The 14339-nt window shown below is 43.0% G+C and overlaps 1 protein-coding gene across 1 annotated transcript in view; it reads left to right on the top strand.

Annotated features, from left to right (window-relative positions):
• LOC133381689 (oocyte zinc finger protein XlCOF6-like) overlaps positions 1-14339 on the top strand; it is a 38656-nt gene that overhangs the window by 19421 nt on the left and 4896 nt on the right. Inside the window, exons 2-4 of the mRNA XM_061621087.1 lie at positions 6390-6557; positions 7632-7776; positions 10561-10635. Coding sequence (XP_061477071.1) covers positions 7743-7776; positions 10561-10635 — 109 coding nt within the window. The 5' untranslated portion in view covers positions 6390-6557; positions 7632-7742. The remainder of the gene's footprint in view (positions 1-6389; positions 6558-7631; positions 7777-10560; positions 10636-14339) is intronic.

Below are 14339 nucleotides of genomic sequence, written 5' to 3'. Positions count from 1 at the left end.
AAAGAACCACAACAGCTCCCTACCAGCTAGTTCATGTTGATTTATCAGGGCCAATAAATGCTTCACGAGGAGGTGCGAAATTCTTCATGGTACTGGTAGATGATTTTTCAAGATTTTGTCATGTTTTTCTGTTAAAGCATAAAAGTGAAGCTGAGCAGAAGCTGAAACTGTTCATTAAGAGAATCGAAACTCAACATGGCACCACAGTGGTGGCCATACGCTCGGACCAGGGAGGGGAATTCACGAATAAGGCATTGAGTGACTTTCTGGAGAGTAAGGGAATAAACCAGAATTTCACTGCTCCACACAGCCCGTTTTCCAATGGAACTGCTGAGAGAAAAAATAGGGTGCTGCAGGAAGCAATGAGAGCCATGCTGATGGATTGCAGTTTAGGGAATTCTTTCTGGGCAGAAGCAATTCTTTAAGCGAATTATATTCACAACAGGGTGTTACATAGTGCACTTGGAATGTCTCCTTATGAGAAACTTACTGGCAGAAAGCCTAAAATAGAACACATTCAAAAATTCGGAGCTAGATGCTGGGTACACATACCACAACACAAGAGAAGAGGCAAGCTTGCACCTCGAGCACAGCAATGTTTTGTTTTGGGTTTTCAGAATGCATATTTCAGAGTTTGGTGTCCAGAAACACAGCAGTTAATTCTGAGCAGAAGCATTAAAGTCTCAGAGAAACCTTGGGATCAAAAGCAGACAGTCATTCTTACAGGAACAGATGACACACAAACACGAACACAAGCACAGACATTTAAGCGAAATCTTGACATTAAAGTGGAAGGCACACAAATTCCTCTCAAAGATGCATTAAATGAGCTCATTTGTGGGAAACGCAGATCGAAGAAACGAAAAGCTGAGGAAATGGAATCTCCTGGGCACGCGGTGCCAAGCACAAGCACAAGCGCAAGTACAAATGGGGGGGCAGAGAGAGCTGAAGCCCTGGTTCCTTTAAGACGCTCTACAAGAGCGAATTTAGGCAAACCGCCTGAAAGATTTACCGTGGGATTAATAACAAGTCCTGGAATGAATAAAGTTGTAGAAATGGATCCTGAGCCACTTTATTTGACTTGTGTTCAACCAAAGTTTGATTGAATAAAGTTCTAGCTAAATGTACAGAGATGTTCTGAAATGTACTGTAATGTACTGACATGTAATTTTAAACTACTGAAATGTATTACTGTATGACTATGTATTGTGGAGATGTATTGTTGAGATTTATTTGTAATTGACAGACATGATGGGAAAAAGGGGGACTTGTTGGCATGAGGCCTGGTAGTTTTCCATCAAGTCTGAAAGTTCTGAAAAACTGTAGTTAAGGGGGAGTTATGTCTTTGCCCAGTCTGGGAACGGACTGCCAGGGCCGTTGCTATGGTAACCATCTGATAGCGACTGGGAAAGTTCTAACAGAGTCTCTGAGTTTTGTCTTCTGTATCATGCCTCTGAACTGAGAGGTTGTGTTCTATGTTTACCTTTGGAGAGAGATGTACCAGAAGGGGGGGGGGTGACTGAAGAAATTCTACATGTATTTACTCTTAAGCCTTAAGCCATAATGTCTTAATAAAAGACTCTTAACATGCTCTACTGCTCTGAAGAAGTTTCTTGCTCAACTTAACTCCAAGGTAACATATGCTGTTTCACGCAACAATGCACACACGCCAACAGTACAATATATCCTAAATTGTTCAAGAACTTCCTCTATGTCTTGTGGCCCCCCTTCAGGCAAATCAAAACTATTGTAAACTGCCAATGCTTCCTCTCCAACACAATGTAACAAAATAGCAATTTGTCAATTCTTAGCAACATTATTAACTCCAGCTGCAGAAAGATATAAAATAAAAGCTTGCTCCCATCGCTTCCATGTCTCAGCCAGATTACCTTGCAATACCAGAGGAGGTGGAGGCCGGACTGAGTCCATTTTGGACTTCTGACACCATATAATGTGTTTTTTATTTCACAATAAACACATCTTGATTCTCTTTAAGGTCTTGGAATTGTCAGTTGAGTTCAGTTGGTGTTTCGGTTGAGATGGGTTAAGCACAGCATAAGCAGATGTAAAGACTGTGCCCTGTGGAACGGTGATTAAAGTATACTATTCTTATGTTAAAGAATCAAGATGTGTTTATGGTGAAATAAAACACATTATACCTCCATTAGGAGAACTGTCCATTTATTCCTACTCTCTGCTTTCTGCTTCTTAACCAATTCCTTATCCACAAGAGGACATCTCTTATTCCATGACTGCTAAGCTTCCTCAGAAGACTTTGGTGAGGTACCTTGTCAAACGCTTTTTGAAAGTCTAAGTACACTATGTCCACTGGATCACCTCTATCTATATGCTTGTTGACACTATAGGTTACTGAGACAGGACTTTCCCTTGCAGAAGCCATGCTGGCTCTGCTTCAGCAAGGCTTGTTCTATGTGCTTAGTTAATCTAGCTTTAATCATACTTTCTACCAGTTTTTCAGGGACAGAAATTAAGCTAACTGGCCTGTAATTTCCAGGATCCCCCCTAGATCCCTTTTTGAAGATTGGCGTTACATTTGCCACTTTCCAGTCCTCAGGCACGGAGGAGGACCCGAGGGACAAATTACATATTTTAGTTAGCAGATCAGTAATTTCACATTTGAGTTCTTTGAGAACTCTCGGGTGGATGCCATCCGGGCCCAGTGACTTGCCAGTTTTTATATTGTCCATTAAGCCTAGAGCTTCCTCTCTTGTTACCACTATTTGTTTTTTTTTTTTTCAATAATTTTTATTCAAATTTTCATAAAACATACAAGACAAAATCACAAAACATTCAAAGACAAAAAACAAAATCAAAAATAGTCAAACAAAAAAAAATAAAAAAAATAAAATAAAAATAAAAATAAAAAATAAAGAGTAAAATATTGACTTCCCATTTGTCAAAGATCAGATCAGTTATAAGTCTATAATATATAACAATCCTGTCTCTTAAATCATATTATAAAATCACTTTCCTCCAATAGTTATCTTACTTAATCATCAAATCTCATAAACATTACTTTATTCTTTCCACAAAAAGTCAAAGAGAGGTTTCAATTCTTTAAGAAATATATCTATCAATTTTTTTTTCCAGATAAGCATATCGATTAACCCATCTCATTACTAATTATGATAATCTTATTGTCATAACCATAGTCAAAATAAACATTTCAATTAATCCATCACATCAGAATCTGTTAGGTTCAGTAATTTCAGTAGCCATTGTTCTATTATCCCTATTAGTTCCATTTTCCATCTTCCATCTTCAGTAGTCTTGTTAAGTCCAGTAATTTCAGTATCCAATCTTCCATTATCAGTATTCCATAATAATCTTGCTGTCAAAGCCATAGTCATATAGTAAGAGTCTGATGGGAATTACCTCTATCCCAAATATTTTCTTGCCATCCATTCTGAATAGGTTGCTGAAATACTGCTGTAAAATCATATCTCTGTTCTTTTTTTCAAAATACACTAGGTCATCTCTTGAAAGTTTTTCCATTGTCACATGGCTGCAGTTAATTCCATAGATTTCCTCTATATTGGGCTCCATCACATCATTCCAGTCCAGAAGATTATCCATGCCATTGATAACTTTATCTCTAGAATCTTCATTAATTTCTTCAGAGATAACATTGAATTCCAAACAATAGATTTTATTTCTAAAGTCCATAGACTCCAAATCTTTTTCCTGTTCCACGTTTGTTCCAATCTCCGGGGTCTCCTCTCTCACAGGGACCCCTGTTCCAGTCTCCAGGGTCTCCTCTCTCACAGGGACCCCTGTTCCAGTCTCCAGGGTCTCCTCTCTCACAAGGACCCCTATGTCTTTAATCTCCTGTGTCTCCAAACAATAGATTTTATTTCTAAAGTCCATAGACTCCAAATCTTTTTCCTGTTCCACGTTTGTTCCAATCTCCGGGGTCTCCTCTCTCACAGGGACCCCTTCCAGGGTCACCTCTCTCACAGGGACCCCTATATCTTTAATCTCCTGCGTCATTTTACTCAATTCAATTTTCAGCTCCTTACAACCCTGTCGCAGGTTTTGTTTCGTTATCTCAATCTCATCCATTATTTTCTGAAACATAGTTATTTCCAGATTCTCAGCCACTTTCTTAATTGCCATTTTAAAAGAAAAATATAGGAAAACCACTTCTTATTTCAGCAACAATTGGGTTAATACTCCAAACTTGGTGACATCACAGTATAAACAGAGCAGACAGCCTTATCTCTCCATAGTTAAGTAAACAAAATGCAGTTCCCAGGATCGAAACAATTAATGGCAGTCGTCAGAAAACAGATTCGTCAAAATAAAATAGACCAAAAAGAGAGTAGTCTCAGACAATATAATATTCTTCAAAATAAAAATCTGGAATAGAAATCCCTCTTCTGTGTATATCTTTAGAATGCAAATCCAGGACAGCTTTTTGCAACAAAAACAGAGATAAGCTATTAATTAGTGCGTAGCAGAGAGAAGTTATGGCTCCCCAGTGAGATGTCAAAAACCGATCAATCTGGCAAATCTCTTTTAAACAGCAACAATTTAAGTCAAGTAAAAGAAAAATATAGAAAGAAGGGTGCTTGCCTGTTAGTGCGTTCTCTCTTAGAAGATAAGGTGAACGTTCGCTTTATCAGATAGAGCTTGCTGTTGAAAATCCGTCCCACCTTCGTCGGCTGGACCTCGTCCCATAAATTAATGAGATCTGGTCGTCCCAACAAAAATAGGCTTTGAGGTTAATCTCTTCGTTTCTCCCTACCCGGGAGAAGTTTAATCAGTCAAAAAAAAAGAAAAAACTGACTGATATATCTGAATAAGCTTCTTTTGAGGCAGGAGCCCGTCTCAAAAGCAGGCACAGGCTAAGTCACCCTTCCCGGAAGTCTCTTGTTACCACTATTTGTCACTATTACATCCATGATGGAAAGGGCCCAATAATAAAAGCCTGAAATGATTCACAACGTGGAGAAGACACTCTGTGGTGAGCAGGAATTAAGGCTTTGCGGATGCAGAAGCAGAGATGAGAGGCGAGGGGTCCAAGATGATGTCCTGTTGATCTTGAAATGGATGTATTGAAAGTAGTTCTTCATACTCTTTTCATTGCCCAGTGAGCTGAACCAGACTGAATGCATCTCACTTTTCCTCTCCCCATATCTCTGATGGAAAGACTGGAGGTGTTTTGCATCCCCAGGAAGCTCCAAAATGGAGTCATTTGACCAAATTCACCCCCAGTATTTCTTTAGGGTTAGGGTTAGGGTTAGGGTGTGTGCAAAACCTATTTTTTTGCCAACTGTCAGGGAGATGACATGGAATTAATATCTGTGCAGATTATTTATTTATTTATTTATTTATTTATTAAATTTATATACCGCCCGACTAGCAATAGCTCTCTGGGCGGTGAACATAAAATAGCATAAAAATACAATGAATAACAAAATAATACTAAAATACAATCAACAATCCAATACAATAAACATTTTTAAAAGTAAATCAGTGTAACTTAAAATGCTTCAGAGAATAGGAAGGTTTTGACCTGGCGCCGGAAGGAGAGCAGAGTCGAAGCCAGGCGTACTTCCTCGGGGAGACTGTTCCATAGTTCGGGGGCCACCACTGAGAAGGCCCTAGATCTTGTCATCACCCTCCGGGCCTCCCTGTGAGGAGGGCCTTCGTAGCAGAACGTAGTGCACGGGCCGGTTCATATCGGAAGAGGCGTTCCGCAAGGTATCGTGGTCCCGCACCGTATAAGGCTTTATAGGTTAATACCAACACTTGAATGCAAGGAGTTTGACAACTATGGAAGAACTTAAGTGGGTGCCAGTTTTTAAATCGGTAACCATTTTTAATTGATGATGCTGAGATTTAAAGGCACACAATTTTATTTTTCAATTTCAGTATGTTCACTATAACAGGGAATGAATAACAGAATATTAAAGATGACCTTTTCCACAAGGAGTGGTAGCTTTTGCCTTATTAAATTGCAATTTTTAATTATATCCATGATGAAAAGGGCCTAATAATAAAGCCTGAAATGGTTCACAATGTGACGAAGAAACTCTGTGGGGCTCAGGAATTAAAGACTTTGAGGAAGCAGAAGGAGAGATGAGAGGTGAGGGGTCCGAGATGGGTGAAATTCCTGGGGGTAGCAAAGGACAGAAGAGGTGCCCAAGCATGGAGAAAAGTCTGGAAGAAACTGGAGAATGTTCTGAGAGAGATTTAGGGCCTTTAAGGCCTTTTGCAGATCAAGCATTGTGGGGGGAAACAACAGAGGAAAGGGACGTGCCATTTATTTATTTGGATTGAGGCTGCTTATAACATTCAAACCTCTGGAACCCAAATTTGCATGAAGGATTAAATCCCTCCCATCCTCCGTCTCTTCTCTGCAGGCCCTTGAGAGCTGCTCCCTACAAAACGTGCATCGTGGTGAAAGCTGTGGGAGTCTAGCTGGCCTAGTTTACTCCTCCCTCTCAGGCAGCCCCATGGCCTCAGAGGCACCGTCCGGATTGTCTCTTCTGTAGGATAGAGTGGAAAGAGCAGCCGGGCAGCCCAATCAGGTAAGGGGAGGATCATTGGGGGAGAGACCGAGGGGACAGCTGGGGTGCATCTCCCTGAGCATAGCGGGGAGGGCTCTGGGAGAATACTACCTCTGAGGCTGCTTAAGGAGAGCCTGCCGGATCAGGCCAATAGCCCGTCTGTTCCAGCAGCCGGTTCTTGCAGTGGCCGACCAGATGCCTGTGGGAAGCCTGCAAGCAGGACCTGAACACATGAGCACTCGCCCCACTTGTGATTCGGTGACACGTGTCTGGCAGAACTCTGGCAAAACTCCTAAAATACACTCTTGGAGAGGTGGGATCTTTTTCGAGAGTCAATCAAGCTCTGCCCTGCAATTGTGTCTGAGCAGTGTAAAATCCAGAAATACTCACCCCCACAAAAGCTAAATAAAAAGTAACTGTACTAAAGAAATGCAAAGAAAAAGAGAGTGGGACAGCTTCAAGAGAGTCACACGGCTTGGTACCAAAATACCTGATGGAACGCCTCTCCTGACACGAACCCACCCGTACACTACGCTTAACATCTAAGGCCCTCTTCCGGGTGCCCACTCCGAGGGAAACTCGGAGTCTGGCAACAAGGGAGAGGGCCTTCTGAGTGGTGGCCCCCAAATTATGGAATGATTTCTGTGATGAGGTGAGCCTGGCGCCAACACTGTTATCTTTTCGGCGCCAGGTCAAGACTTTCCTCTTCTCCCAGGCATTTTAGCATGTGCTTTTAAATTGCTTTTTAGAATGTATTTTTAGATTTCTATATTGCTTTTGTGGTAAACCACCCAGAGAGCTTCGGCTATGGGGTTGTATATAAATGCAATAAAATTAATTAATTAATTAATCCCAGCGTGCCCCACTGGTCAGGCTATTAGTACGATATGAACCAAAGTGTAGCTGCCAAGTGTCCTGCTCTGTTGCAATTCCCAGCATACTGCCTCTGGCAGTGGAGGCATTGCATTGCCATTGTGGCTCATAGCCACTGATCCCCTGATCCTCCATGGATTTGTCCAATCTTCTTTGAAAGCTATTCAACTTTTTGGCTGAGCAAATGGTACATGTTGGAGAAACTGCCTCTCCTTTTTCCAGGATCTGTTGCCCTTCCAGGGTCTGGTGACCTTTGAGGAGGTGGCCGTCTATTTCACGGAGGAGAAATGGGCCCTGCTGGATCCTGGCCAAAGAGTTCTGCACTGGGAAGTCATGGAGGAGAATTATGAGACGGTGGCCTCTCTGGGTAAATATACTTTCCCCCCCTTGACTGATGAATGTTGAAGGTACGGATTTAGTACGTGTGCTATTTAATCTTCCACTGCAGGAATGCTGTCGTGGAAATGGGTGCCTGGGCCCTAGATATTTGGGGAGGGACTGCAGCTCAGAAGGGGAACACCTGCTTTGCATGTAGAAGGTCTGAGGTTTAGTCCCTGGCAGCTCCAAGAGGGGTGAAAGGATCCAGTAGGAGGTGCTGGGAAAGGTCTTTCTCTGCCTGACATCCACAGCTAGTTGCAGAGCATCTTCTCCTGCATCCTCAACAGATCATTGACACTCTGTGCCTTGTACTCTAAACCCCCAGTGGGAAGAGATGCTTCCGGGAGCACCTGCTGCCTCCTCCCTCTTCCTTCCTCTGCCCAAAGGTCAGCTTTTGTCTTTGAAGCAGGAAGAAGCGGCAGTTTGGAGAAGAGGAAGCGGAGGTGGAGGCTACAGTTTGTAGGGAATGACCTCCAGAAGACAGGACAGAGAGCAAGATTTAGCTTTGCCAGCCCTGGTGGGAAGTCTGGAAGCAGAACTGGAGCACAGAGACTCTTTGACTTATGCAGGGAAACAGCAAAGGCAGCAGGCAAGAGGGACCCCGAGAAAGGCTCCCTGCCAGGTGGAACAAGTGCCATTCCCTCAGCTAGCAGAGGTCCCAGAAAAGCTGGAATTGCAGCAGCGCCCTTGACGGGACCTTTGCTGCAGCAGGAAAGGGTCCAGAGAAGGCAGGAACCTGCGGTGATGAATGAAAAGCAGGGGAGGGTGATGGAGTCAGACCCCAGTTGACATCTGGGGCTAAGAGAGATTTCAAGCAGCAAAAGGAACCGCACAAACTGGAACCCAGAGTGGGACCAATTTTACTCCTTAGGCTACTTTTTCCCATCAGGCCTTTTTGTTTCTGTTGCAAAGTGACCCATATAGAAGCCATTTTTAAAGCTCATATTATCAATATTGAGCTGGAGGGTCTCCGAGGCTCATAAAGTAGTAGCCAGCCAACAACACCCTCACCTGTATGAATCTCCCGTGCTTTAAGATCAACAGATGAGGCCTTCCAGGTGGTCCCTACACAGGATGAGGTACATGGTGATTTTTCAGTAAAGGCTCCTTGACATGGAACATTCTCCCTACGTCGGGCCTCGTCTCTTTATACTTCCATGCTGTCGGTCAAGACACATCTTTTGGGGAAGGTGTTCGGAGGAAGACAGACCCGAAATTCCTGCTGCTTCTAATAGTTGTCATTCAGTGTTTTATTGTGTGTTTGGATAGACTGTGGGAGTTTTTTGGGATGTTTATATATTCTTATCTACTTCTTCTTTATTATAAACTGTCCTGTCCAAAAAGGTGACGTATAATTCACCTACATGACAATGAATAAGTAAATATCCACTAATAGCAGAGCTGTAAAAAACTGGAAGAAAATAACGAACTGATAACAGAAACCAGCAATGCCGAATATTGCACCTCATCTTCCTCTCTTCCCTCCTGCAGTAGCAGAAGCAAGACAGGCATATCCGTGTGTGATATACATAATAGTTTTTGCCGGCAGTTAGGTCTGACCAGGTGAACCAAGTGGCCAGAGATCCCAGCCAAGAATCTTTTTAGGTCTAGGAATATCTAATGGCCGATCAAGAAAGGAAATCTTTATCAGTGTCTATGTATAATTAAGACGTCTAATTTACTATACTTTGTGGACATAGCCACATATCAGAACATAGGTCTTACACAGCACATACAAAGGGGATGTACGCTAACGTGTTGCATTTCAAAGGACAGCATAGGTCACATTGATTTCCATCTGAAAAGGAGTGATCTCACCTTTGCTGCGTGTGGACCTTAACACTCAGAGCAGGTGGTTCTTTCTTCGACCAGTGTCACGGACAACTGGTAAAAATCCCCAAGGCTGTCTGTCTTTTATAGCTCTAGTTTGTATCTATCTAGACCAGGGTTTCCCGACCTTTGAGCCACAGACGTTGTGGGACTACAACTCCCATCAGCCCCATCCAGCATGGCCAATGGTCAGGAATTATGGGAACTGTAGTCCAGCAACATCTGTGGACCAAAGGTTGGGAAACCCTGATCTAGACTCTGTCAGTTCATGCTCATATTACTACTATACTCTTGTTTCCATCATTTGAACTCTCATCCTAACCTGCATCTTGATGCTGATGTTGTATTCTAATAAGTTCTCCGGACTCACCCCTGTACAGCTTCAGCCATATATAGACATGATCATTGGCTGAATGCCCAGACTCCTTATAAAATGTTGATACTTTACGGGAAAGAATTTATTTTGGAACTACTGTAAACAAAACTCAAAGGAAAAAAGACACTTTAACTGGCAGCTTGTCTTTTTACTCATGTTTTGGCTTGTATTGTTTGCGCTACTTTTCCACACATAATTCTATGTAAATCAATTATAAACAATTGGAGATGGCCAATTTCTATAAATACAGGTGGCCTGTGACACAGTGAATTGCATCTACTGTTGCTGACTTTACTAGGTTCTGCCCTAGTAGTTTGCAGCCTTCTAAGAAGCTGGCTTTACTAGGTTCACCCCCAACAGGCATTTCAAGATGAGCTTCATGCCCAGTGGACGCATGTTCACAAGTACCAGACTGACCCTACTTGGTCCACACAACTCTGTTGTATTCACCAAGAGCAGGACTTACCAGATCAAAATTATACCTTTTCTTATCTATAAAAATCTCTGTTTGTAAGGGCTGAATATTTTCTGGTCAAAAGTAACTAGTCTTGTCTATTTCCTTCAAAGAGTCGGACCTCCATTCGTGTTGGGAAGAAAGAAAAGATCCCTTTATCCAGTATCCCAAAGATGCGACATCAACAGGTAGATGTTCAGCTGCGTTGAGGCCCCATTTTGGTTTGGAAATTGTAGGATTTTTCAGTTCCTGTGTAATATGATTCGTTGCAGATTAATTGACCCATCAGGGTGTGAGTTGTCCTGGAGAACATCTTAGATGTCTTTAAGAAGAGCCTGCTGGATCAGGCCAATGGCAGCATGCCTATCGGAAGCAAGCAAGCAGGACCTGAGTGCAACCCTTGTCCCGTTGGGAGCACAGTGACTGTCTTAAAGCTGCAAAGTGCTCTCTGAAGCACCCTTCCCCCTCCTTTCATTGAGCAGGGGGGGATGGGAAAAAGGTGCCTTTCAGATGGGCTGCCTGCCAGAGAAGTCCCATGCACAGCCGATCTTTCTAAAAAGCAGTGGCTTCCGAAAGGGAACAGGCACCCACAGCCAAGCTGAACCCTTGGCTTGCCACCCCACACTGCTTCTTTCAACTTCAGGAGCTGAATGGGGCTGCTTCACAGAGCAGCGCTGGGAGGGAGAAGTGATTTCCATTCATTGGAAACAGCTTCCCCTTCCTTGAGCAAAGCCCCCTCCAACCGCTGATCAGCTGACTGGCAGGTGCAAGTGCGCCCCAGTCCACCAAAGGAGCAATTGGCAGCCCATTTCAAGGTCCTGGTGGTTCTTTTGAAGCCTCGCGTTTATCTGCCGCACATCTGATGTCAGATCGGAGGGTGGTGCCTTTATGTCCTCCCTGTAGACTTCCCATTCGCATCTGATCAGGCACTGTGAGGATGCTGGACTAGATAGGCCTGTGGTCTGATTCCACAGGGCTGTTCTGAGGAAGAGCCGCTAGGTTGAAGTTTCTTTTCTACCTGCTGAGGAATCCCCCAAATTAAGATGGCTGGATTGGTTTCCACAGAGCCCCTGAGTGGAGATTTATGTACACCTCCAGGCAACTGGTCAGGAGGATAACTTGGGTCCCTGTACTAATCGGTTCCAGATCTAAAATCTTTGTTTGCTTTGGGGAGGAGAGGATAATTTGGGAATGTCAAAACTAGGCTTCACCTCTTGGCTGGAAGAGCATGATCCAGTTGTATGTGGCTCTGATGAAAGGGAGAGATCAGTAGGTATGGACTTGAAAGATGACTTAGGGAAGCTGTAGAAGGATTTCACAACACTGAATCTTGGTGGTCTCCAGGAACCCAGAGGGAGTACCCCAACACCTCAAATACCCCACGCTTCCCCCACATAGGTGTAGGGTTGGCAATAGCGTGTGCTATGTGCGTTTGAAGCACTCTCTATTTTCAGCAGTAATCAAAAGTGTGACATCAAATATAAATACTTTATTAAAAGAGGAAAGAGGAAAATTACAAGCATGCACATTCACTCTCAAATCAGCAAAGCTTCTCCAATGGATCCTTAGCAGCAATGAAGTAGCTTGCAGGCATGAAAGATCTTCCTTACTCTGCCAGCTCAGCAGAGGGGCACCCACATGCTCCAAAAGCAATGCCCAGGCTGCTGGGACTAAGTGGTAGCTCAGAGAACATAGGATCCGCCTCTGGATGGTCAGGTAGTGATGACATGTTCTTTATATACCCTCACCGATGTTCCCCCCTCTTTCTTAAAGATGTTTTAATGTCAAATCTCTGAAATTAGTTGGTCTCTAGCCTTCCACATCACCTTCTTTCCTGGAAAGTGTCTGTCCTGATTGCATAGGTTGTTTTCAAAGTGCACACTTGTTTGACTTTTTGAGATTAAACTTTGTGGTTTCTATCTCCTTTTGGTTCTGCTTTTTGTGACCTTCGGGACTTTCTAAACCTCAAATGTCAATCATTGGTGACCCAAAGTGACCTGCTCTTTTAAAGCTTTTCTCTAACAAATACGGATGCCATTTTATGATTAATTGAAACCTATAGAAACCCTAAAGTTATAATCTCTGTTTAATCAGTACCTCTATATTGGCATTATAATTGCATTTAAAGCATCTTCCTTTCTTGAAGGTGCGTCCCAGGTTACCTTCCTCAGTTTATCCAGGATGTCTCCCTTTCATCTCTGAAATTAATTGGTCACTAGCCTTCCACATCACCTTCTTTCCAGGTTACCTTCCTCAGTTTATCCAGGATGTCTCCCTTTCATCTCTGAAATTAGTTGGTCACTAGCCTTCCGCATCACCTTCTTTCAAGGTTACCTTCCTCAGTTTATCCAGGATGTCTCCCTTTCATCTCTGAAATTAGTTGGTCACTAGCCTTCCACATCACCTTCTTTCCAGGTTACCTTCCTCAATTTAGCTTTCTTGGAGCAAACCAGGATGTCTCCCTTTGCATCCTCCAGCTTGCTATTGTGCTTTGCGTAGAGACATTTAAAATTTCTTGTAACGAATTCACTCTTGCTTGCATTCATTTGTAAATTACTCCCTATCCATGATGAAGCTTCATCTCCTTTGAAACTAGATTTCATAGAGTTTAAATGATTTGAACATTGACATGAAATCGAGCCTTCAGCGTCATCGGCCCAGTTCTCTGGAAAGCTCTGCCAACAGAGGTTCAGCAGGCGTCTTCTGTTTTAACTTCGAAGCGCCTGCTGAAAACCTTTCTGTGCCGCCAGGCAGGCAATTAAGAGCATGCTCTTTTCACAACACTTGACCTTTGTTTTTATTGTATATTTGATGTTTTTAATTTATGGTGGTTGCCTTTTCTTAACGTGTTGTAAACTGCTTTGACGTTTCTAATGAAATAGCGGTATACAAAGAGCCTATAAATGAATAAATAGATGTGATATCTCTGGAATCAGAAAAACAGCTGGAGCTAAGTGATGCCTTCACGTGCTCCCTGTAGACTTCCCATCTGCATGCACTTTGGCACTGTGAGGATGCTGGAATAGATAGGCCTGTGGTCTGATCCAGCCAGGCTGTTCATATAAGGAGGGGGAATGGCATCCAGGTTGAAGTTTCCTTCCCATCTGCTGAGAAATCCCCCAAATTAAGATAGCTGGATTGGTTTCCACAGTGTCACTGAATTGAGGTTTTTGAACAGTTTCTTGTCCACAAGAGACATTTGGATCTACATGTCCCTGTGCTATTCATCTCCAGGAGATCTAAGATCGTTCTTTGTTTTGGAGAGAGGAGAATAATTTCAGTTCAGAATTAACTAGCTTACCTGTAACTTTGAAAGAAATGTCAAATCTGGGCTTAGTCTCTTGGCTGGAAGAACAAGATCTAATTGTACAGGGCTTTGATGAAGGGGAGAGATTAGTCGGGCATTCCCCTTACGGTTCAGAGCATCATTGCAAACTCGTGTAGTGTTGGTCTTTGGCCATCCCTGTCTTAGCTCAGCTAAGTTTAATCCCTTGAATCTTCAGGTGGAATTTAGAAGTGTCTTTATCTGAAAACCTGCAGCGCAGCTGCCAGCCAGTATTGACAGTACTGAGCTCGAGGGACCAGGGGTCTGATTCAGTATATCACAACTTCATTTGTTCCTATATTTCTGTCTGACCGGCTCTTTTGACTGCAGTCAAATTATTAAGAATCAAGGAGAAGTGAGCTGTGCCCAATTTGTCCTGTTCTGCAGACTTGCTGCCCTTCTCTTCGCCCACACCCCACTTTTCATTGCATATTATTTTAGAAATATATATCACAGTTGTATGGCAGTAGGAGGAAACCCAGACAAATCTGGGCTTAGTGACATCAAGTGTTATATGGACCTGAAAGGAATTTATGTTGCTGTGTGAGACTGCAGGATATTCAGGTA

Source organism: Rhineura floridana, chromosome 3, assembly GCF_030035675.1.
Source record: "Rhineura floridana isolate rRhiFlo1 chromosome 3, rRhiFlo1.hap2, whole genome shotgun sequence".
Classification (NCBI taxonomy): domain Eukaryota; kingdom Metazoa; phylum Chordata; class Lepidosauria; order Squamata; family Rhineuridae; genus Rhineura; species Rhineura floridana.
This window is presented reverse-complemented; position numbering and strand designations above follow the sequence as displayed.